The sequence below is a fragment of the Amblyomma americanum genome, chromosome 6 (assembly GCF_052857255.1).
Source record: "Amblyomma americanum isolate KBUSLIRL-KWMA chromosome 6, ASM5285725v1, whole genome shotgun sequence".
Classification (NCBI taxonomy): Eukaryota; Metazoa; Arthropoda; class Arachnida; order Ixodida; family Ixodidae; genus Amblyomma; species Amblyomma americanum.
Window position 1 is genome coordinate 15,900,155 of NC_135502.1, and position 26,011 is coordinate 15,926,165.

At 46.4% G+C, this 26,011-nt stretch overlaps 1 protein-coding gene across 6 annotated transcripts in view; it reads right to left on the minus strand.

Moving 5' to 3' along the window:
- LOC144136360 (uncharacterized) overlaps positions 1-26,011 on the minus strand; it is a 47,237-nt gene that overhangs the window by 11,496 nt on the left and 9,730 nt on the right. For all 6 annotated transcript variants that reach the window (XM_077668627.1, XM_077668625.1, XM_077668624.1 and 3 more), the window contains exons 4-6: positions 15,853-16,234; positions 13,869-13,973; positions 3,199-3,334 (exon numbers count right to left, since the gene is read on the minus strand). In XM_077668627.1, coding sequence (XP_077524753.1) covers positions 3,199-3,334; positions 13,869-13,973; positions 15,853-16,234 — 623 coding nt within the window. The remainder of the gene's footprint in view (positions 1-3,198; positions 3,335-13,868; positions 13,974-15,852; positions 16,235-26,011) is intronic.

The following is a 26,011-nucleotide window of genomic DNA, read 5'->3' on the forward strand; positions in this document are numbered from 1 at the left end:
GCTCCGAAAAATGTCAAGCTGATAAATGGGAAGGTTTCAGCACAAATGAAACGTCTCCATAAAGCTCACTTCTGCATTCCATAATTGAAACAAACGTTACGCCATAGGTCGCATGTAAACATATGACTGCACGAATGACCACAGCACTGCCATTTGTTGAGCATATTTTAAACTATCAAGTAGGTGCATTCCCAACACAAGGCACAGAACCCTAGAGGCGAAGAACACAATAACCAGCCAATTTTTTCAACTCTGGAAGTGCTAGGTGGTGGCAAAGAATACAGTTCTGCTTTAAATAACATAACACTTAAACTCAGAATGAGAGTAATGGCAAATTTCTCATATAAAATATACTGCGCTCCTGTGAAGATGTGTGACCAACCACAGCGAAAAGTGAGACTTTTTCCATACGCAAAGGTGCAGAATGTAGCCCAAAAATCCATTTCTACATTAATACTAGGCCTCTCATATTTACAGTAGCCGACGGGTAATTCGGCCTCCAATCAATCGAACTTGTAGGATATTTCGGACCTCGATGAGGCACTGTCAGTCACCCCATAGAAGCGCATACATATTCGCGACGGATATTTCGGACTATGGAAGTCCAAAAGTTCAATTTTTCTGACTAATTTCAGTCGCCTGCGGGCCAAAATCGGCCATCTTATCGGCTTTTTCGTCGGTGCAAAAGCCGCCATCTTGGACTGAGGTGGATTTACTCTGCAGTTGGATTGGCTTGACATACTTCCGGTACCTCATTTTTGCCAGTAGAGGTCCCTGCGATCTCTGCCACTTCGAGGTGGCAGTCGGATTGTCATCGCCGTCAACTTCCTTTTGTCGCCGATGTAGTCGCGGCCAGGCGGGCAGTTAGCGCTTGTCCCATACGTTGAAAATTGGTTGCTAGGGGAAGGAAATTGTGCAGTAGCTATCTCACATCTCGGCGGACACCTGAGCCGCAAATTAAGGGAAGAGATGAAGGAGGGACTGAGAGAAGAAAGGAAGAAAGAGGTACCGTAGTGGAGGGCTCCGGAATTATTTCAACCACCTGAACACCCTAACCGCTGAGCCACCGCGGCGGGTCTCATATGTTCGTCATTCGCCGTTTCGTCACTTGGGTTTCTCTGACCGCATCGACCGAGTGGCGCTCAGTCTTCACGAAGTTACATCTGTTCGTCGTTTTGTGACTGCGTCCGGCGGTTCCACCGCTTTTAACGAAAAGTGCCTTGTCTTTGCACCGGTGTGGTGAACACTCGGGTTGTGAACAACATGGCCCCACCAGTGCCGCCGGGTCCGTCAAAGAGGCGTGGGAAGTATTCAACTGAATGCCGTGACCTTGCTGTCTAGTGTGTAGTGAAAGCACAACTTTGGCGCAAATACAGGCGCAAATCGTCGCCAGCAAGAGAAATTTTCCGCAAGGTAAAATCATTGACATTTCTGAGCCGATTTCATCTCAATAAAGTGATTTTTTTGTACTTCATGAATTTTTCGGACTGTTCGAGTATTCGGACCATTTTTCGGGTCCCTTCGAGTCCAAAAATCAGCCGGCGACTATATTAAGCTTGGGCAGTCCACTGGCTGCCAGCAGATACGCTTCTGACAGGAAGTCGCACCACAGTCACATGGGCTGGCAACAACTGGAACCAGCCCACCGGCCAAGTCAGCCCTCGCAGCGGCAATGTACAAGGATTGCAGGCCGTCTCTGTCACCCATGAAAGCAGAAGCTCTGCGCTGCAGCATGCACGGTTGCATCTCGTTGCAGTAGGTGCATATGGTAAAAATAGGCTCCTGGGTGCGAAAAAAACGATTTGGAGTTATGTGGCATTATGCAGCTAGCTGGACTACTGCAGTCAGGGACGGCACCCGGAAAGCTTTGTTGCATGCTCATTCCGAATGGGTAGCATTTGCAATGCACTTGATATCACAAAACATTATGCACTGTACGGAGAGGAGAGTGATAAGAAGGTCCGCAATAATGAGGACAAGTAAGCGGGAGCAGGCTCATAGAAATAAATGCCGTTTGTGTGCTGCCCCTGCTGTAGTCTTCAATTGCTTCTACGGCCAGCTTACATTCGAGAGAAGTTTTCTTTTCTATTTGGTCTTAAATTTTCGGGCGTCAGCTTAGATTTTTTGGTTTGTGGGTTGTGGGGGGTTTTACGTCCCAATGCGACTCAGGCTATGAGACACGCCACGGTGAAGGGCTCCGGAAATTTCGACCGCCCGGGGTTCTTTAGCGTGCACTGACATCGCACAGCAAACAGTCCTCTGGAATTTCGCTTCCATCGAAATTCGACCGCCATGGCCGGGATCGAACCTGAGTCTTTCCTGCCAGCAGCCAAGCACCATAACCACTCAGCCACCGCAGCGGCTGGGCATCGGCTTAGAATCGAGGCCAGCCTAGATTAGAGGAAATACAATATACAATGGTAACAACAACGCAAACATGTGACCTTAAATGCATTGTGTGCTAACATGAAGCACACATGCGACAAGCATGCAACCATCAGTCGCAGTCTAACGCCTTTCATTCGACATCACATCTGAGTGGAAAACTACACGCACACCGCTCATCAACCAACATGCTATGCTTTCGAATTTTCCCATTTTTGCTGGCTACCAGCACAGTATGATCGCAGATGTCCCCCATGAGCGATCCTGCTGTGGTTGTTGCAATTTCTATGGTTGTGAATTCTTTCCTGTGGGTTGAGAACAGAAAAGAATCAGGATACGTACCACCCAAATATAGTATGTTGGTTGGCAACTATAGCTACTGGCAGGAAGCCTGCATCAGCTGTTTGAATGCTTTTGTCATGGAAGCAAGTGTACCGTTAACACAAATTTAGCTGCATACGACATCCATGTGTTAACGCTTCGCCACAGAGAGCAAACAACCAAATGAAAAGCGCTAAAGTCCACCATATGCTAGCTGCCAGAGAGCTACCCAAACTCAGCCAGCACAAAATCATCCTAGAGAGTCTGGCTGCAAACAGGTGGCCCAAAACCACCCAGTCAGAGAAAAACGAACACGTTCTAGGCAGTCATTGAAAGCGGACAGAGCAAACTGAAAAAAATCTAACATCTGGCTCCTGGCTCTGGCAACCCGTGGGAGCCAGAGGGGGATTATCGAAGAGGCCCGTTATGGTGAAGACCAATGCTACCAATATGTCCATCCTCAGTGGCGTAGTGACACAAGAGGCAGATCACCTGGCATCGTCTTCAAGGCGACTAAGTTCAAGCGCTCGTGCCAGCATCGAGGCCTCATCCTGCGGCGACTGGGGCACCGCTGGTCCTTGCCACACCGCTGGCAGGGGCTCCTCATTCTTTGGGCCATGTGGGCGCCCTGCATGGTGAAGAAACTTTAGAGTTCAACTAGATTTCTTTCCAACTACAAATGCAAGTTAACAAAGTGTGATCACCAAATATTTGGCTGCGTGTTTTCTTTGCAACTGTGCATAGGACATCAGCCCACAGAGAATAATCTGATTATAACAGACCTCAGTAGTGCCCAAGATTTTGGTCTGCTGTAGGAAAAGTCTGCAGAATACTGTTACACAAGACTTTGATGCACAATCACACTTGGGTCTATTAGAAACAAAGTGAACTACAAGCCATACACGCTAGCAGACAAGAACTGCTTTATTGAATATTTAACACTTCTGACAGAAGTTAGTTAGCTTTGAATGAAACGAGCAACTAACAGCTTTCGACACTTGTGCCTCCATTAGCACAAGGCTACTGACTTGTTTTGACGACGATGAATTTTTATGGCGCAAGGGCAGCTTTGGCCAAAGAGCGCAATGGCACAACGTAGTTTTCATTGTACAAGGTGGGGTCAAAGACCCATTTCCCAAGCACTTCACCCTAAAGAAGCCGAGCACCAGACCAGGGGAAAGCTTGTACCCATTCTACCACCGGTGGTGACCCGGCGGCACTGTGAATCAAACCCTGCACCTCCTGCATGCAAGGTGGATGCTCAAACCACTAGGCCACCGCTGCGGTTAACTGACTTCTTTAGGTGCAGCATTTTGTTCAAAATAAGACTTCCAGGCCTTGAATATGCTAGAGTGCCTGGGTAGAGGTCACCTTTGGAGTGACAGTGCCACCTTCATCCTATTTATTGTCCTGCTCTTGGTCAGTGGCAGGCACTTTCCTTACTTGTACAACAATCTCTCTGTCAGCTCCTCCATGTTGACCAGTGCAGCATCAACATCTACGTACTCTGCAAATTCTTGTTTACCAGAAGCTTCTTCAACAGGTGCCCACAGTCCTGGATCTGGCTGGACTTGATCCTCTGTCAGAGAGGCTAGAGACAAATCTAGCTTTGTGGAATCAATTCTTGGTAATATTTGCCTCAAGCTACTCCTACAATGCCAAAACAACCGGTATGGCAAATTTCAAGCCTATTGCCAATTCCCTTTTGTGCTGCATCTCACAGAGCAAGCGCTGCACAAGGCGAGTGTGTTACCTTGCCTTCAGTGGGTGAATAGGACCTCAGATGCAATGTCTTATGCAATGAATTAGAAGGCATTGCATTTGCTGAACTGTCCACATCCATTGCTCCATCGCATCCACACACGCTACCACACAAACGCAAGCAGGTCAGGCTAAACAATGACAAAAACCTAGCTGAAGAAGCGTAAATATAAAACCAAAACTGCTGATGGCATTTATGGGCCGCTTGCTTAAAAAAAACCAAGGTGGTGGTTTAAACTAATCACCATGGTGCGTCCGGAGAGCAAAGTTTATGTGCAAGAAATTCGTTTTAGTTGCATGAAAATCGGCTCCACCACCCGTATTCCAAACTACACAGCACCACTGCCCAACATGTGGTATAAATGCGATCTTCAGGACAGTAATTTCCGGAGTATGCATCACACTGAATTCCAACATCGCAGGGCCTTTAATGGTTTGCTTGTTTTGGTCGATCCGGGAGGCATTGGTTCATTTTACTGCTCACTGGGCAGTCATTCAGGGCAGCAGAGCACGCGTGTGCTGACGCGAGTGCTGCAGGTATGCTGTTTCATTGTCTTCAATATCCTTCCAACAGTTGGCCCTGCTAGACACTCATACCCATGCACGTGCCACGATGCGAACATCCCCCAAGAAGTATGTATGTATGTTACAAAAGTGCTCCGAAAAATATTAGCGACTGAGCCCATGTGTGAGAGGTGAGCGAACATGGGTTTGCGAAGGACAGCGTACCGAGGAGCACACACCAAACATCTTTTCTCGACCAGCTCGGACTGCAAGTGGAGGAGGGGTTGTTGATTTATGTGTAAAGTCTATACCTATTTCTTTTTCAGCAAGCCATGGGCATGAGTTCAGCATCGATAGACTTACATTCAGAGTTTATTCATACGTGGCTGCTACATACATTGATAAACTGGCAACCACTATCGTTGCTGCCGTTGTTGCCTTGCGCTGCGAACGTGCACCGAGGATCATTTGAAAGTAAACCCTATTTTACAGCCAAAAAGTCCACTGTAATGAAGCGCAAACTCCCAAATTATCGTCATTTAGTCCATTGTATCGAAATGTCCACTGTAGCCGAATGCGCAGTAAGCGAAGGCTAGTCAATGGAAGAGAGATGAAAAGCAATCAAACGTTGTAGACTGGTACTTTATAATCAAATATCTATTAAAACTAGTTCAGTTGTAATGAGAGTACACTGTATATGTAATAGCCAAATAGAATTTACCTATGCAAGTAAATAATGTATCATTGAATTTTTTCTCTCATGCTACTTCAGTTTCAACAACCAAACGGGGTATGATGTCAAAGTTCAGGTCAAGCTAAGAAACCTTGTTTGGTTTGGTTTACGGGGTTTTACATCCCAAAGCTACTCAGCCTATGACGGACACCACAGCAGAGGGCTCTGGATAATTTCGACCCCCTGGGGTTCTTTAACATGCATAGACATTGCATAGTACACGGGCCTCTGGTATTTAGCCTCCATTAAATGTGACCACCGCGGCCGAGATCAAGCTAAGAAACTGCACAAGAAACTGCGAAAACAATAAAGCTTTTCCATTTTAATTTCCAACAGCTAACATGTCAGCCAGCACAAAGAGCATGAATGACAACAAATCAAGCATTTTAAACACTGTTATTTTTAATACAAATTCTCATGTGGTCTGAAGTCAACTGAGATGTTATAACCACTGCTTGGTTGTTGAAACAGAAACAGCAAAAGAAAAAATTCAATAATCAATTACTGTATATTGCCATATATAAGTCAACTCTGAACCTAAGCCGACCACCCCCTCCCCCAATTCTATCTAGAGCATGAGCTCCAGATGAATGCCCGTGGACTGTTGAGCTGGGTGAACACACCTTTGCGTCATGCACCCTCATGTAGATGGCAGCAAACCTAAGGGCAAGCTTTCCTGCCTGGAGGCTACAGCTGCAGCCACCCTATACAGGCTACCTGTGCTCTTATTTATGAGCATAACTGCAACTGACAGATGACAGAGTGAGCTCACCTGGCAACAGCGCCATACCAGAACATGCATCAGAGTTGCATCAAATGCCATGTACGGGTCATGCGACACAGCACGCTAGACAGGTGTGGTACATATATCAGCCTGGAATCAAGCACATGCCAAGGAAGCAACGCCATCCTTCTTAGCAGCAAGCTTGCCGCCTAACTGAAGTGTGGCCGCCAGTGGGGACGAGGGTTTGAACATGTGCATAGGTGGAAATTTTACGAATACTCTCTTATCAGCAAGTCAGGCCTCCCTCCCTCTTAGGACTTTTAGGGCTGCTAGGGAATGTTGCTGCTTTAAAAGGCCAGCTCCTAATGCAGGAACATGTGGACTCTCTTCTGAAGACATGTATCTCTGAACTTTGATTTAAATTTTCAGCCTCTTCGTTCACCTCAAAGTTTCCACCCCACAGGCATTACCTTAAAGGGGTGGAGACACCAAATTTTTGGTTGCCGTGTTCTTCGTTTCAAACATTGTGTATTTCCCCAGGCACGCAATTCATGTAAGTGCGGCAAATAATTTATTATTGCATTATTTATACTAAGAGATTTCGGTTTCGGTTTCTGAGCGTCGGGGTGTGCCAACACCTCCTATACTTGACAAGGCCTGCGCCTCACGTGACGTGACGTCAGCTACGTCACGCCGCGCCGGCTGACACGCTCTTGCTCGAGCCACGGCCGGGATAGAGGAGCATTTATTTAAGTTATTCACAATGCTTTCGTGACAATAACGTCAACCCAGTGCAACAAAAGTATTTAAAAGGGCACAATTTGCAAATTGAGCCCAAAAGAATGAGTGCCCTGTAATGTAATACCGCTCTATATCAGGAGAAATTCAAATTATTGGATTGTATAAGCCATACATACAAGGCTATTCTGATAGGAAGTGAAGGTCTAAACATTTAAAAAACATTCACAGGTATACACAACATAAATTAAATACACAGTGATTCTTTAATGCAAGATGTTCAGTTATCAGTATGTCAGAGTAACATTCAAATACATTCAATCTTTAAACACTACTCCAGCATTGCAGTGTTCACACTATATGCGTAAATTCCGAAAGCAGAAAAGAAAAACAGTTTATACACAGTCACACAGTCAAAATACGAGGGCACTGTACTGTACACAAGAAGCACAGCTTTTAGTTGCCATCAGGAGCACACAATACACACGGCACAATCAAACAAGTCAGAAAAAAGCAGTAAGTACGCCAAATTCAGAATTCTTTTTCACTGCAAAGCATGATCGACATAGATAGGTAAAGCAGAGTGGTTGGTCTAAGAATTAATATGCAGAAAACTAATCTTCAACAGTCTCGGAAGGCAACAGCAGTTTACAATAGGTAGCGAGGAACTAGAAATGGTAAAGGAATACACTTACTTAGGGTAGGTATTGACTGCAGATCCGAACCATGAAACTGAAGTAATTAGAAGAATAAGGATGTGGTGGAGCCCATTTGGCAGGTATTCTCAGATCATTAATGGCAATTTACCAGTATCCCTCAAGAGGAAAGTCTATAACAGCTGTATCTTACCGGAGCAGAAACTTGGAGGCTAACAGAAAGGATTCAACTTAAACTGAGGACAACACAGCGAGCTATGGAAAGGAAAATGATAGGTGTAACGTTAAGAGACAGGAAAAGAGCGGAGTGAGTCAGGGAACAAACGCGAGTCAATGACATCCTAGTCGAAATCAAGAAAAAATGGGCATGGGCAGGGGATGTAATGCGAAGGCAAGATAACCGGTGGTCGTTAAGGGTAACGGACTGGATTCCAAGAGAAGGCAAGCGTAGCAGGGTCGGCAGAGAGTTAGGTGGGCGGATGAGATTAGGAAGTTTGCGGGGTTAAGGTGGCCGCAGATGGCACAGGACCCGGTTAATTAGAGAGATATGGGAAAGGCCTTTGTCCTGCAGTGGGCGTAGTCAGGTTGATGATGATGATGTATGAAATATGCAAATCAGCCTTGCAAGACAGTGATTACCCATATTCATTTCTCAGTAAAGATACGAGCTTTCGTTTTCTTTGCGCTCTCTTCTTTAGCAACACGTGCAAGGTCCTTTCTCTGCTTGCAGAGGCTGCTTAAAAGTAGGTTTGCTGCACAGTTTGCTAGCAAACTGGCTAACAGCTCATAAGTGTGCCCTTTGATGCAGGCTGTTATTTCATCACACTCTGGCACAGATTCAACAATGAGTTTCCCGACAAGCTTTTTCTGGTCGGCACCATTCAGGAACTCTGTACAGTTTCCTTTCTCAGCAAGCTTTTTCACTATCACTTCTGCATGCATTACGATGGTGACAACATATGGTGAGGGAAATTTCAAAGCGCCTCGATCCAAGTGCCTGATTAATGAATTACTATCATCATCATCATCATCCGTTTGAGCCTGCTCTCTAGCAGTGACTAAGTTTTCCCTGCAAGTGTCGCATTTGAGCTTTTTCAGTGCTGCATGCGCACAGTATCCACCAACATAGGCAATGACAGCCATGCGGGGGCTTAAAGCATTCAGGTCACTCTCGGTGACGGAAATCGAGAAAGTGTTCTGCGTGCTGCTCGAGGTGTTGATTTCAATGTTCTGCAAGTCCTCGGCAGTTATTATAGGGGGAGTGTTCTGAAGACTGATTCGCCCCTCACTCTCATATAGCTGCAGCACAGATATATGGTACTGGCTGCCTGCCAGTTGCCTATATTGGCCGAAGCGGCTCTCCAGGCAGTCGGTCCGAATTTTACTGAGCAAGACATACCTGTGGCCAAGTTCCTGCAAGCAGTATTTTGCGAACTCTGAAAGTGAGTACACAGACAGCTTCAGTGCACTGAGTGTTTCATTCGTAAGGACTCCAGCGTCATGCTTCAGGAATTCCCAAACATCCAGCCACGTTATCATAACATTAAGAAAAAGAAGTCTAGGATCATTTTCAGTTTGTGAAACTGGTTCCTCAAAGATGTTACGGTGGTGGATACTCTTCAAAGGTGTATTTACATTAACAATGCTCCACCACCAAACAATGATTATAATGAATCTGCTGTGGATTCTGCATGATATAAAGCTGGTTCACTTTTATTAGCTCTCAGGGCTTCCGCTACAAATGGATTGAAAATCTGTAACGCCAACTTCACATTTTGGCGCTCCAAACTGCTTGGATTGAGTGCCCTAGAGGTTAATCCATATCCACACTTCAAAAGTTCTGCTCCTTCTTGCTTGTACAGCTCTCTCACATCTTTGAATGATGCCCAATCGATACAATCAGGATGTACGCTGTTGTTCGAAAGATCTAAATAGGGGTAAAAGAAGCATGTGCCTGGATTTTTCTGATTAGTTGAGCTGAGTTGAGGTGTTGAATGCTACAGGTGGGGTTAGCCTTGCTTTATCTGCCGGCAATTGCTCCACCGCGGCGTCCCTTCTATATTAACAATGTCGCATCTACCCCGCTATGCGCACAGTCTGATAATCCAGTTGTTTCGTATGCTCTTCAAGAGGTGCACAGCATCCACCACATAAAAAAGTGGTCGTGAAGGATCTGCTGGATGTGGGTAAAGAATTCTTAATTTACGCGGTTGTGAAAACATCATGGTTTTTCTGTTAAGGAAATTGTTGTCGGAGACAACTGCCACAACCTTGTAGGCTATATCTTCCAAGCGCAGGATTACTTTCTTTAGGATGTCATGAAGCTGGTCAGCATTCTGCGTTTTTACAGGAAGGATATGTGCCACTTCTTTAAAGCAACTAAGGAGACTCTGTGACATGAATACATGAGCTGATGTTGCAGCTTCACTAGAATTGACCGCAGCGCCACAAATGTTGCCGCCTTTATATTCAAGCCAAGGCATTATGTGTATCTCGTGCAGCATCAGGATCACATGGTATTCATGGGGTTTCAGCTGCTTGAATCTGTGGGACACATGCTGCAGAAAAGTACTCTCCGAGGACTCAGCTTCAGGCGACATTTGGAAGGGGGAGCATACCTTCCTTACAGTGCTTTGATGAGGCAAGGTCAGTTTGCTCATGCCCCTCAAGAACCTGTAGGCATGAGCTGATATTGTGTACAAAATGCACACATACACCATCAGCTGTGCACTACACTGAATGCGATTTGAACTGAGCAGCAGCAATTGGTCTCTCAAAAATTTTAGTCTCTTTTTTGTGGTGTGCTATAGTACTTTCAACCTTCTCGAGAAGTGCACTTATGACAGTCAACAAGTGCTCGCAGCTTTGGTTTTCATTAGAAAGCTTGCACAGGTTTTCTAAAATTAACAGCAATGAACTCATGTCATTAACGCTTTTGGGCACAACACTGCTCCCAAGCCTCTAGACTGAAGCACCTTCAAAGCATGCACTAAAATGGAGGTCTTCAAACAAAGTCACAGAGGCTTTCAGGCACAGTTCACTTTGGTTCACAATGTTCAGGAACATTACACACTTGTTCTCATAGATGACTGTCCAAGGTTCTGGCACTGAGACTGCTTGAAGACATGCCTTCATCTCTTGAAATGTTGAAAAACAATTCTTTTTCTTTTCTTCTGCGTACGAGGTAAGAGAATCCTCAAGGGCACGAGAGAGCTGAAAGGCTTCTTTCCGACTCCTTTTGACATCGGGCGCCTCTCTTGATGTCTGTTGTACCTTCGAAAGGTATGAAGGACAGCCGGGAAATATAGTAGGCACCGAACCAGGGCGCAAACGCGCCACGGGCAATGGTACTTCAATTACCTTCCCCGTTCTTGAGTCGGTGTATGCCGTCGTTTTCTCGATGCATTTCGGTTCGAAATGATCAGCGTACACCTACACAGATAAAATTATGGGTTTCATAAAAGAATTTGCTTGCACACATAAAAATGGCGATAATAAAATCCGCGATGCTAGCAATGCGATAAATTCGCAACACTTCCTATCGTTTGCAAACCGCACGAACACAAATGACATTCTTCTGCAAACAAGAATGCATGTTGAGGAAAAATAGCAGCACACTAATACTAATGACATAAACGTTTTACCTTAGTGTATGCCGTTGGTGTGAACTCCTTTCGGGGAATGGCACGTATCCACTTCATTCGCGTGTCCTCATCTTTGGGGAAAGAAAAGACTTGCACTTTTTTCCCGGTATCGAAATTACCGGTGCATCCCGGCAAACAACACTTGTTCGGCATCGTGCGTGCCGTCAAAGGCACGGCGATGCGAAGAAATATCCAAGGTAGACGCTCCCGACGCGGCACAGCACACAAGAAAGAGACCACGTTTTCCGCGGCAGCGGCGAACCCTAAAAGCCAAGCGAAGTGACCGCGGAGAAAGCAAAGGGTGTGATGTCGCTGCCGCTGGAGCTGCGCTGTTTACTCAGCCGGCGGGTTGTGATGTCAGAATTTTGGGCGCAGGCCTTGACAAGTATAGGAAGTGTTGGGTGTGCTGTGACGTCACGATCAGGGAAGAGCAGCAACCCTGGTCACATGGGCCCCAAAAGTTGTGACGCACATATCGCTGCGTCGTCTGCTCTCGTACATATGCTGTGCACAGCAGCGCCTTCCGAAATCATACGCCGACAAACTTGGTCAGTGCTGCGATGTACTGAGAAAAGCCAAGCAAGCGAGGAATGACACTGAGTCCTGAAACCAAGCGGCTCGCTTCGGCCTATCTCAGTCACCATAACGTGTATGGCAACGCGGTTTCTGCGTTGTATTTCGCTTTGCCACGGCGACGCCGATGCTTGGCGGACGTCTGTGTCGGTGGCCCGTAGCTGACCCTGGCCACATTACAGCGACCCGATGCCTCACTTTTCCTACCGACCAATACCCAACTCTGTCTTCACTTCGCGCCACCTGCGCAGCCGCGCTGCGAGACTGAGGGTCCCGTGGCTCCTGATTACGATACCTGTTGCTAGTGTAGCAAACAGTCCATGCATACGCTAAATGAGTGCTTCCAGACAATTGTACAGGGTTCAGGATTAACCGCACGGGTACGTAACTCCTCCAAGAATGCGCCCATGACGACGACTGCATCTCGGTGCTACTTTTGTTTACATATCTGCATCTGTATACAGGCACCAATTGCGCGTTAGTTCGGCATGAACTGCAAGCTGCGTTCCACTTAGGTTAAGCAAGGTCATCTTTTTTTCGCCGGTTGCGGGTTTACTTATTTGCGCAGTGCGATAACTTTGCAAGAATCACCGAAGAATGCCAGCGCCAGCCTGGGGAATGCTTCATAGCCAGGTTGTTGACAATGCGTAGGACCGGCATTTCTGACTCGTAACTGCTTTTTCCGATGTGTCCAGTACTTGAATTTAAATTGGTTTATCTAGAGGTATGTTCGGCCCCCACTTGAGATAAACAGTCTGGTTTATGATTTATGGGGGTTTAACGTCCCAAAGCGACTCAGGCTATGAGAGAAGCCGTAGTGAAGGGCTCCGGGAATTTCAACCACTGGGGTTCTTTAACGTGCACTGACATCGCACAGTACACGGGCCTCTAGAATTTCGCCTCCATCGAAATTCGACCGCCGCGGCCGGGATCGAACCTGCGTCTTTCGGGCCAGCAGCCGAGCGCCATAACCACTCAGCCACCGCGGCAGCGCCATAAACAAAGTCTCTTAACTTGTTGCCCCTAAGCGACGCCGACGACTGTAGCTGCCGCCGCGGGCGCTTGCAGCATTGACCGACAGACTGGGTCACACCGCCTAGCAGCAGTGCTTCCCGCTTGATGTATTTGCGTCCTAAGATGCAAACAATCCTAGATTTAAGGTCACTGTTGTCAAAACTACGCTCGATGACCATATGTATCCGCTAAAACTTGTGAACTCACTCTCCACAATCGCCGAAATTGCACATACGACCCCGGCGGACTCGCTAGGCCTATTCGTATTGCAGGTGAGCCGAAGGGTGAACATATGAAATGTAGTCGCTCGTTTCGCTTATTCGTATTGCGGCGAAGGTGCAAACAAGAGAGTCATCGTCTCATCAACGTGAAGGTTTCGCTCGGCCGCCGATATAATGTGTCGGCTGGTACGTCAGCAACGGCATATATGCCGATCAGCACACCGACAGCCGAGTCGCCGAAGCCTCGCTGATGTCGTGCGTTGCCGTTCATAGTATGCCCCGTTAATGTGTTGTGATGTCACTGATATTCACTGATATCATTCCCAGGGCTCTACGTCACCACGTATAGTGCTAGCGATAGGCCTCCATCATGAGAAAGAGCACTTAGGGACTCTTTGGAGCTCAATTAAAATATATTTTAAGCGCTTCTTGCGTCCAATACTTCGCTGTGGGTGACCTTACATACAGAGGAAGCCCACAACAAACTTACTATAGCCACAAAATTTGATGTCCCAACCCCTTTCATCTTGAAGGATACGCCGTCAGAATTATCAGCGTCTAACATGAGCACCCAACATCTTCACCTGTGCCTACCTCGGTCATGGGTAGGATGGTGGCCTGGACCATCCCGGTCGTTTGCCTGATGGTGCCCTGGACCATCCCGGCCATGCGGCTTGCGTTCCTGTCCCCAACGACCACCTCACACAGAGAAGTAAACACCAAGCGGTCAAACAAAGTAAAACTGCCACACATATTTGAGATACATACGAGCACCACATTTTGTCTAAGCACGCTTCAAAATGTTTGAGCAAGTTATTGTGTTAACCTTGAGGAAGTGGAGTGGAATTCCAATTTTGCATTGGTTGTCAACTTTCAGTACCGGACTATTTACTGACTACCCAGGACTGCTTTACTGTATCCCATCTTATCCACCCGCCAGTCTGAAAGCTGTCAAAAATGAGTTGTTTTTTTTATCATCTAGCACTCCACTGACTACTTGGGACTGTAAGGAAGTTCCAGCTTTGGCAGCTACCTAGCAGATACCCGCTGTCATGGAAAGTGACGACCTAAATGAGCAGCCATAATGAGTTAGGCTGCATGAAATTCTGCATACTTTTCACCGCCCTTTTGGAAAGGTTAGCGACCTCTGTATGCACTGGAGCAGCTAGCGCATGCTGTGGACATTTTTGCAATTACTTTTGTGTGTTTTGAGTTTTCTGTAGTATGGTCTTCCTATCAAAAATACGCTCGGCAGCCATGCTGGTCCCAATCTGCTGAATAGGAGAGCAAAGATTTGCATAGTATACGCTTTCACAAGTCATAATGTTGATAAACTGCCGACATATGTACTTTTCAAATATGGAACTCATGATGTGCTGTCATGTGCAAGAACTTCATATGCACAACGTTCTAGCAATTGCTCCTTTAATTTCATGTCTGTGCGCTTTTGTCACATGATGAGAAAAATTTATCATCTAAGCAAAGAGAAGCTGCTAGTGCGCTCCAACCAGAAGCGTACTCGTGTTGTCAAATGCTTAACATTTGGGCGTGTTGCAGTCCGTTCTCGAAAAGAAGCAAATCAATCGCACCTCTGCTGTCAATCTTTTAACATCCGTAGTACAGTCGTCCACACACCTGTCTAGAGAGCTCGAAAGACGCGCTCTGTTGCGTATTATGCATGTCGCCGCTACCTGGCGAATCTCATAGTTTTAAAAGACATGAGGAGTTAGACACGGTCTACTATAATGTGCACGCACGATAGGGCCCTGTTTCGAGCCCTAGGCTACTCATAAATGATGCAAGTGTACTCCCCGGTGCACTGCTCAAGCGCTCTAGACAAGTGTGTGGATGACTGCACATGGACATCAGGAAGCAAACACATGCACTGTGTCACAGAGCTTTCACTCCTGTGATGTGGTAACACAGAAGGTTATATTATTACTTCTTTGGTGGCAACCAGTGGCTTGATAGACTGCACATATAGCCTGGCCGACATCTCATATTCCCTACACTGTGGCACTCGTGGTATACATGCGTGGAGCATGCATGTATCCCACGATACACGATACATTCCACAGCCAAAAATAGACTACAGCGAAAATAATGGGAGCTCTTGGCTTCCAGTGATGAATCAGCAAGCAGGTCTTGACCATGACGACGCTTCCTGTCAGAGCTGAAGTTGCGGCTTGTCAGTGGACAGTCAGGGACTCATAAACCAAAGAGGCCCGCTGGCTAAAAACAAGCTCCAGGGCCTTTTACTAAGAAATTCTAGAAAATTTATGCGCATTCTAAGTTGACAATCACAGACTTCTTCATAAAGTTCTGGAAAGCATTAACTGGCACACACGTGCACACGCACACACACACAACAGAGAGAGAATGTGTGGTGTGTGCATGTGTGTGCACATGCACGCACGCGCATTTCTCAGTGGGCGCTGCATGTGTGTGTGCGTGCACGTGTTTTCCCGTGCCAGTTAGCACTTACCAGAACTTTGTGATGAAATACCAACTAGTCCCAATAGTAGCTCTTCTGACAATCACAGTTGCAAACAGCCATGGTCGCTAATTTCTGACTCACCATGCTGCTGCTGCTGCTGCTGGGAATGATCCCGCCGTGGAAAAGGTCTGCTGCTACTGCCTCCACCCCTGTGGTTATGATGCAGGAGTGCACGGGAGCGATTACTCCCTCTGCCCCTCAGTAAGGAGCCCCCCCTATTCGTCATGGGACGCGTAAAATCTGAAGGTGTATTGGAAACTGCAGAACACACAGTCAACATCGTGTTGCTGCGCGTCGAGGCTGCGGAATGCTTGGGGCTTGTGGAGCATGTTGAGGTAACCGAACACGTCGATGCGGTCATGGTGCACGTCGAGGTTACTGTGGTGGTGGCCAGGCAGCATGCTGGGGAGGTCGAGGCGACCTCTCCGTTGAACAGAAGCTGATCCTCCTTCTCCACTGCATCCTACAACAAAGTATAGTCGAGCGCACTTATAAGAAATGACCACTTAGTAGCAGAGAAGACAACATGACAGTCATGATGACCATTAGGGCTATGGCACCAAGCCTCAGATATAGAACAAACATCTGAAAACACCAGACCTAGTTACAGTGCACATCTAGGTGCCACAGACTTGTGCGTGAGGACATGTTGCACAGCCACAGCCTTCACCAGAGATGTGCACATAAGCATCCGAAACCTTGAGGGCTTTTGATTTTCACACAAAAACTGCGAGAAATTCTCAGGTTACACAAGTGCAAAGAGAAGACAGAAAAAAAAAAAAGTCTTCTATGCGAGCACAACATCATGGCTTTCGCACGCATTAGGGAGGGGGGCCTGGTCTTGAAAACAAAATTTCATTAATGTACCGTATTTACTCGAATGTAACGCGAGTTTTTTTACCAAAAGTAGAAAGGAAATGTCACCCTCGTGTTACAATCGAATACTAGGTTTAAAAACGATATGAAGAGCACCAAACACACACTATTAAAATCATTTCATGTGTTAAACGTGTGCGTTAATCGTACTGGTCATTCGAAATCACGCACTCCAACTCGCCGGTCAACCAGTACGCGAACCACAGGTCACAAATACTAGGACAAAGCGGCAACCTAATCGCAAATGCAAAAAAAAAAAAGACGCCGCCAGTGAGAACAAGCCAATAAGAGTCGACGACAGCTAGAGACACTGGCGCGATGAAAGGGCGCCACCTCTTGACGAATGCTCGCAACCTGTAGCGAGGTTGTGTGGCCTCCATGACTGCAAAACTAAACAGCCATCTCGGAGGCACCGAGCGCTCGCAATTGCCGCCAAGACGCCAGCAGAGAAGCGAGCGATCCCACTGCCATCTGTCAGTTAATCCTTGCAACTGATGCAAAAACGTGGCCACGTGACTAAGAGGCAGCAGGGCATAGAGCAGCGTGCTTTGTTCGCTATTTCTCGTGTTTGGTGCCAGTGCGTGTAGTTGTGCGTTCCGTGCTTCGAGTCTTAGGCCTATCCCCATCAAACGGTCGAGTTGTCTACAAGCGGAATGGCGTGCTCACACGCTCAGTATACAGCTGGCTTCAAGCGCGACTATTCTGCTTGCTGAGAAAGTGGGAAATTCAGCGGCTGCAAGACGTCTGGACGTCAACGAATCGATGATCAGGGGATGGAGGAAACATCGCAAGGAATCATTTAACTGCAACAGCCTGCGAAAAGGCTTTCGGGGGCCCAAGAAAGGCCGTTTCCCGGAGTTGGAGCGTCGCCTTGCAGAGTTCATTAGCGAGCAACGTTCCCGACTACTTGGAATAAGCATTGAAATTCTTCAGTGCAAAGCACAGGAGCTTGCGCGGGACACAGGTTTGACCCAAAACCAGTTTAAGGCATCACGAGGCTGGGTGCAGAAGTTTATGCGAAGGGCCGGGTTCTCCCTTCGACGCACGACTTCTATTTGCCAGAAGCTGCCCGGGGACTTCGAATCAAAACTTAGAGAGTTCCAGCGCTACGTCATCGATCTTCGTCGCTCTACCAACATGCCACTTGGACATATCGGCAATGCCAACCAGACCCCTGTGTATCTGGACATGCCTATGTCCAGAACAGTGCACAAGTCTGGTGAGCATGAAGTTCGCCTTAGAAGCACAGGCAACGAAAAAAATCGGATTACCGTTATGCTGGCATGTTTGGCTGACGGCCGCAAGCTCCCTCCATTCATCATTTTTCGCCGGAAGACGATCCCGAAAGAAACTTTCCCGAAAGACGTTATCGTGCGCTGTCACGAAAAAGGTTGGATGGACTCGAATCTTGTTATAGGTTGGATTCAAAGCGTGTGGGCCCGAAGGCCAGGTGCATTGCTCCATCCGGAAGCAATATTGGTTCTGGGCTCTTTCCTGAGGTCACCCGACACCCGGCGTCAAACAAAAGCTACAGCGTGACCGAACGCATCTCGTTGTTATACCGGGTGGCATGACCTCCATTCTCCAGCCTCTGGACGTTTGCATGAACAAGCCCTTCAAGGATCGCTTGCGACGATTATACTGGGAGTGGATTGAAAGCGGATCAACAACAACACCTGCAGGTAGGCTGAAATGCCCAAGCGCGTCTACCGTTGCCCACTGGGTTTCAGCAGCCTGGTACAAGCTGCCTCATGATTTGGGCTACCGCGCATTTAAGAAATGCTCAATTTCAAATGCTCTAGACGGAAGCAAAGACGACCTGCTGTGGGAGGCAGCTAGTGACAAAGAAGAGTCAAGCTGTGATGATGACAGTGACGGCGACAACTGCCGTGAGGATGAGGGTGTATAGGAATGCCTGTTTGGCTTGTATTTCAATAAAGTTGTCTTTGACCCTCAAAACTGTGCGATGTCGGTTCCTCACGTCACATTCGGGTTCTTTCGGTTGTTCTGTCGCACGCCCGAAGTCTACCCTAGCGTTATAATCGTAGTTTTCTTTTTTCCCCTTTTTACACTCGAAAAGTCGACCCTCGCATTACAATCGTGGTCGTGTTACATTCGAGTAAATAAATTAGTCACAGCTATGAAATCTTCAGGGAACATGTATTTTTGCACGCTGATTGTAAATGTGTCATTTAATTTCATGTAAAACAATTTCTTGAGCTCTTATGTAATTTTTATGCAAGTATTTTGCGAAGAGCTTTGAAGAAAATTTGCTGTGGAAAACTCGTTGAAATGTATGCCATTGGGTTTTCTTGATACCAAGGAATGCAATAAGGGTAAAATTATCATCCTGGCTATCACAGAACTTGATTTATAGGGTAGTGAAGCTGCCACTTCAGAAGCAGGAATTAACACTTTTCTTCACATTTCTGACGCAACAACTTCAATACCCTATAACTTAAGTTCTATGATAGGCAGGAAGACAATTTTACCCGTATTGCATCCCTTGTTATCAAGAGAACCCAATGGCATACATATCAGCAAGTTTCCCGCAGCAAATTTTTTCATAGCTCTTCACAAAATACATGCATAAAAATTACATAAGTGCTCAAGGAATTGTTTTACGTGGAATTAAACGACATTTAGAATTGGCACACAAAAATACATGTTCCCTGAAGATTTCTTAACTGTGACTTCATTAATACAAATTTTTTTTTTCAAGACCAGGCTCCCCCCTTAAGGCAATTGCAAGAATTACCCATTTAGAAAATGATCCCTTGGCTGGGAAGAGGAACGGTACATTCATGGGTTGTCAACGCCACCTGTCCTCCCCTTCAAGTATGGGGCCCCAAGACATTTTTACGGCAGCCAAGAACAAGATCTTATTATGCCTGAACCAAACAATGGCCAGGAAGCAATGCTATCTTATTCTGCACTAGAGCATGTTCTGCAATTGTGCCAGTTATCAGCATTGCTATATGCGCTGGTAACCGACTCCTTAGAAGACAGATTAAACATTACAAGCCAGAAAAGCACGTGCACCTACTTTGCCAAGTCTGCATGTTTGCAAAATGGTCAGTTACATGGTGCAGCAAATTGCCTTTACAATCCACCACGGCGACAGCTGCTGCCCACAAGGGCACTTTCTCTTCCACTGCATCTGTGTTAAACTTGGACTATCCATGTCTTTAACACCCCTGTCACGTGGGCAATCTCAATGCCCATTGAGTCAATAGCCATCGGAATTTTCGATGGCCATCCAGATGCACCGCTGCCACAGTGAATTTCAATTATCATTAAGTAGGAGCATGCGATCGGAGATATTGGAACTAGAGATAGCAGCACTGAGCAAACAAACGAAGTAAAGCAGAATAAAAAGAAGAATATTGGAGTAGTACTACTTTTAATTGAAAGTTTGTTCGAAAAAAGCTATTCAAATACTTTGCACTTCAGCACAAGCAAAGACAGCGATGGTGGGGCGATGATGGGTAACGATGCAACCTTCGTTTCAGAAGAACCCATTTTTCGCCGGCAAATGTGCCACAGATTGTGACCGTCTTTATCGTGTTCGCAGATACCATCGTTTTAGCACTTGTGGGGCCCTTCCTGGTCTCAACCACTACAAAGCATCCTAGAGGTGAAAATGAGCAAAACACAGCGGCCCACTGCTCAACATGAACTGGGCTGGTTTGTTTACATCTGACCACCAGACAGTCAAAAAGCATCCTAGAGATGAAAATGAGCAAAACACAGCGGCCCACCACTCAACATGAACTGGGCTGGTTTGTTTACATCTGACCACCAGACAGTCAAAAAGCATCCTAGAGGTGAAAATGAGCAAAACACAGCGGCCCACTGCTCAACATGAACTGGGCTGGTTTGTTTACATCTGACCACCAGACAGTCAAAAAGCATCCTAGAGATGAAAATGAGCGAAACACAGCGGCCCACCACTCAACATGAACTGGGCTGGTTTGTTTACATCTGACCACCAGACAGTCAAAAAGCATCCTAGAGGTGAAAATGAGCAAAACACAGCGGCCCACTGCTCAACATGAACTGGGCTGGTTTGTTTACATCTGACCACAAGACAGTCAAAAAGCATCCTAGAGATGAAAATGAGCAAAACACAGCGGCCCACCACTCAACATGAACTGGGCTGGTTTGTTTACATCTGACCACCAGACAGTCAAAAAGCATCCTAGAGGTGAAAATGAGCAAAACACAGCGGCCCACCGCTCAACATGAACTGGGCTGGTTTGTTACATCTGACCACCATACAGTCTGCGGAGTTTTCATTCTGGGTGCCAAATAAAAATTAATTTATGAACTGGTTATTATAACCTAAAATTTTGTAATTAGATTAAAACCATATTTTAATTTGTAATTAGATTTTATGTCTTGTTACTTTGACGCATAGTGAGTGTGAGGCTGTTCTCAATGGCCCTTGAGATTCCAATGGCCATTCGCGAGCAAGCCAATTAGTTGATGACTATTGAGTTCAATCATTGAAAACCGCCATGTGGCACTGGCCGATCCCCATTGAGTTTGATGTCCAGCGACTCAATGGGCATGAAACTGCCCATGTGACAGGGGTATTATTTAGGCGAGAGCATTAGAGTCAACATTCCACAAAAATGGTGGCATGTGTCATGAATTCACTGATCTGGTTGAGAGAGGTCACGTAACCTTGTGATATCATCCCAACCTGCCCACTGTGGCAGCTGGCAGCTGGCACAGCAGAGCGAGAGACAACATGTGCCCCCCCCTCCACAGGGCTGTGAGCAAGCACCAAGTTGTGAGATATGATGCTTCGAGAAAACACTGTATGTGGTGAGTCAGCACTTGACCAATCCAATCATCTGTTAATTCAGCTGACAGAAGTGGACCGGTTGGGTGCTGACAAGTGTCTCAGGAGCAACGCCTAAATGCTTAAAATGCGACACAGAAACACTAAAGTAGCAACAATGGGGATCTCTAATGCTATTGCATTCCGCTCTTAAGGTGTGTTAGCTACCTCCTAAGTTTATCTTGCCCAAGGTTTGGTTCTTCCCAAACTAAGCATGGACGGTATTGAATGTGCTTTGAAACTCAATGCCATTGTCGCATCTGCATGCGGTGTCGGCGAAGTCTTCACTAAAAGGTTGCTAGCACTCACGGCCCAGCAAATATGGTACCCTAACAAAAAGTAACTTACATAGACCCAGAAATCAACACCATTTTTGCAGGTATAAATTTCGCAAGTGGCAGACATATGCACCATAATCAAAAGTGACCACTGATATGCACTAGGCCTAAATGCACAAGTTTGGATGACAACTGACATGTTAATCGAGATGTGCACGCTGCTTGCTTTGCTTTCTAGCTGAGGCACAGATGGGCAGCGATGCGCAAACATGCCGACCAATGGCAAAACTCCGTAGAAGCAATGGTAACTGAAACATATTACCTATGTAAAAAGCACACTGGAAAATTTCACCCTATGAAAGCGCAATCCTATGTACTTACTGCAAACATCAGGATATAATTAACGAACAGCATATGAAATCGTAAGCTGACTCAATTGCATTGGCAGTTGAATTTAATGTCACTAGCCATAGGCAAACAGTTTTAAAGTAGTTTTCTTAATTCTTGCAATGTTTAAATTTCCTTCTTAAATGTCTGAGTGCAACACGAATTGGGACATCCTAGTCTTCTATGTAAAGGGGCTGTCATACTAGCGCAACGTGACGCCGATTTGGTCTGCCAGTACCATGTCGTCATTATGTTTGTGTCTATGTCACTGTGCCGACGTGAAAAGTGGGCTGACCGTCGGTGTTGGCGGGTTCTCACTCGCAAGACAGCATCGGCAGTCAGTCCGCCAACTCCCATGTCACAGTAGCGAGACAACCTGCAAAATCTTCTGCTGACTATGCCCTCTCTTGTCCTTACTCTCCTTTTGTCATTAATGTTCCTTTCAGTTATCATTCTACTTTATTACTTCTATACGAAACTCACGAGAGCCGGGGCACTTTATTTTTGATTCTTATTAATAAATCCCACCATAAAGAAACAAACAAATGCCTTACCAGTCGTGATTATTAGCATAGATCAAGTGCCGCCCACTACTATACTCCATTTCATACATAGCAGGCAACGCTGCCAAAGCAAATGCGTCATTTCACGCAGGCTAACTCCGCGACCAAAAAGTAGTTCACCCTTAAACCACAGTGACCACTAACATATTTCGTTGCGCCAAATCTCAAGTACCGTGAACGGCAACCTCATGCACTTTGTTTTACCTTTTGCCATGTTTTCGTCCTGTGATTCATCAAGACTTCTAGAAGTAAGAATGACATGTGGCGGTATGATATGTGGCTCGTAGGGTGAATCGCTCCTACTTCATCTGCACCTAAAGTCTAGTACACACTCGGTGAACATTATAGTCAGAGGGCCCGAACACCGAGCGCCTCGCAGTTGTGACAGTGATTTTCTGTGCTAGCATTTCGTTTTATACCGTTCTTTGTTTTCATCCAAACACTCACTGAGGATTCCAGAAGAAGTGATACGTGGTGGAGTAATATGGCGTTGCGGACAGACTACATCCGCAGCCTCCGCGTTGCCTGCCATGTATGAAACGCAGTATAGGCAGCACTGGCTGCTCAGTCAGAAAAGCGTGGCTCGAAGAACAAAAGCAGCTACTCCCAGCCAAAAAAAGATTTTTAAAGGCTAAAAAGGTTTTAAAAAGAGCAGAACAAAAAAAAAGGCTGGTGGCTTACCACTGCTAAGCGCAAAATATTGTGCAAAAGCACAGTTCTTTCCCTCCCCACACACCTCAAAGTGCGACTGAGGTGTCCACTGACCCAGGGAGTCAGTTATGCGCCTTTACTTTCTTCAAAACCAGCCTAAACCTTGCCCTGGTTTTGGGAAAAGGAAAGGAGCATAACTGCCTCAATTTGCAGGTGGACACCACCACCTACTAGCAACGCGACTGAGGTGTCCACTGACCCAGTGGGCCAGTTACAATTGCTACTGAGAGGCTTTGCACACACAGACACAGACTGCTGAAACCCTGGGAGTGTGGCCTCTAGAAATGCTTTCCCACTAAAAACACTAAAGGATACAGAGGGATGCAAGCACTCTTTTCCTTTTTTATTTTCACATGCAGTAGATTAACACTTTTAGTGCAAAGCACTAATTTGGATGTTCAGAGCCTAGAAAAATCGTCTCTTGACAATGTTTGTGCATCCCCTTCATCAACTTCCATCTGCGGTGCGAATGCTCCGTCCCTTGGCACTGCCTGTTCATCATCGCCTTATACGTAGTACAAATCCGTGCTTTCGCACAGATTCGAATGCAGCAAACATTCTCTGTAAATCTTTTTTTCCACTTTTTTCACACTTTTTTCATTCTTTCTACACTGTTCTTTACACTTTAGAAATGCTTCAAGGTAGTGCATTATGACTGCTCCTTCGACATGCACTACATCCTTCGACATGCACTACAAACACTTTTTCTGTTAAAATTTACAGCTTTTCATTTCCTCGCATCTTTTCTAATACAACTTCTTTCAAATCTCCCCAATGTGTATTTAGTGTTTCACAAACCATATCTTCATGTAGCGACATACCATTCGCCTAAAGCGGGAAATGTTGCCAAAGACATTTAGCATGCTCGCAACAGCCCAGGTACTTTTTGCACATTTTTCCAGTTTGCGCTCATATGTATATGCAGCACATAACACGATGCCATGCAGCAATTATAATTTTTCTTATATATGAGTGCTGAAACATATCCTTTGTCACAGAATATACAGAACTCCTCACATTGCACAAGCATACAACTCATTTGGTTGGTTGGTTGGTTGGTTGGTTGGTTTGTTTTTAAGGAAAGGAAATGGTGCAGTATCTGTCTCACATATCTGGGTGAACACCTGAAACCCCCTGTAAGGGAAGCGATAAGGGAGGGAGTGAAAGAAGAAATGAAGAGAGAGGTGCCCTGGAAGGCTCCCGAATAATTTCCACCACCTGGGGATCTTTACATGCCCTGACATGGCACAGCACACTGGCTCCTTAGTGGGCACCCTAGGGTTTCCCCTCCATGGAAATACAACCGCAGCAGGTCATACAACTCATTTGTATTTGTAAAGCGAAAGCTTTATTGGCCGCAAACTCGCGATTTCGCCGTGGCGGTACTCTACCGAGGCACGTGACGTCATAACGCGGGCCTCGCCACGGAAGGTTACTGTGCTTCGCGCGCTCGCCGTGCCATCTGGCATGACGTCACACCGCGCCGCTCGCCGCCGCTGCCGTTTGGTAGGACATGACACCGCATTCCTCATCGTTGTGCTCGCCTCCGCTCGCTTCGACAGCTCCGTCGCATGCGTGATAAGATGTCACAGGATTGAAAAGGAGAGCTGGCGTGCACCGCAAAAACAGTTGACGCGACAGTATGGACGGCGACAATTCTGATAACCTGGAGGAGGCCTGGAATCGACAGCGGAACGAGATGAAGAGGAAACGAATCGCCCAGGAAACAGATGAACAATGCGCCAAACGACTGGCTAAACGCCGCCGTGAATATGCCGCCGCGAGACAGGCACATTTAACGTGCGGTGTCTCGATCGCTAGCAGCAGCGACAGCAGCCGGAGGAGAGACCCGAGTCCTGCTTCACTGAAGACGGACCGTGATGAACGATGGAATGCGGCCAAAAGACTTCAGCGGCGGGCTCAAGAAACCGAAGAACAACGTACCGTTAGCCTAGAGAATAGGCGTAAGAGTGACGCGACCCCTTCAATCCTTGGAAAGCCTCGGTGCTGAAATCAAACATGGACCTACAAGTCATACTGGACGTTTATGCCTGTGCTTCCTACGTTGTGAAATATGTGAACAAGGCCAACCGGAAAGTTTCCCACTTTCTTTCCCTACATATATCCTGGCATAGCCGAGCTAAGCCACTGCCATTTTTTTTCTTGTAATAAATGCACAAACCTGCCCTCCTCTATTTTTACCCAAGAAAACTGGCCACTCGCGGTGCTTTATTTTTACAGCTGCATACAATCTGTCCTCAAGCAACACGGATGTAAAGACGGCAACGAATCTGTGTACAAGAATGTTACACAGTCCACGTAATATAGTATGCAAGCCTAGCAATGCCCCCTGCATCAACCCTGTGGTCCGTGGCCACCCAGTGACAGCACTGCACAGTACAATTGGCACTTCCGTGACATGGCAGACACACAAAGTGCCTCTGTGACTAAAACAACGTGAACAAGTGCAAAGGAGGTTAGACAGCCTAGAACAATTGTGAAGTTAAGAGGGGAAGCTAGAAAAAAAAATGTTTCGTAATAAAGTGACAATAACGAAATCTTCAAGAAACATGTAT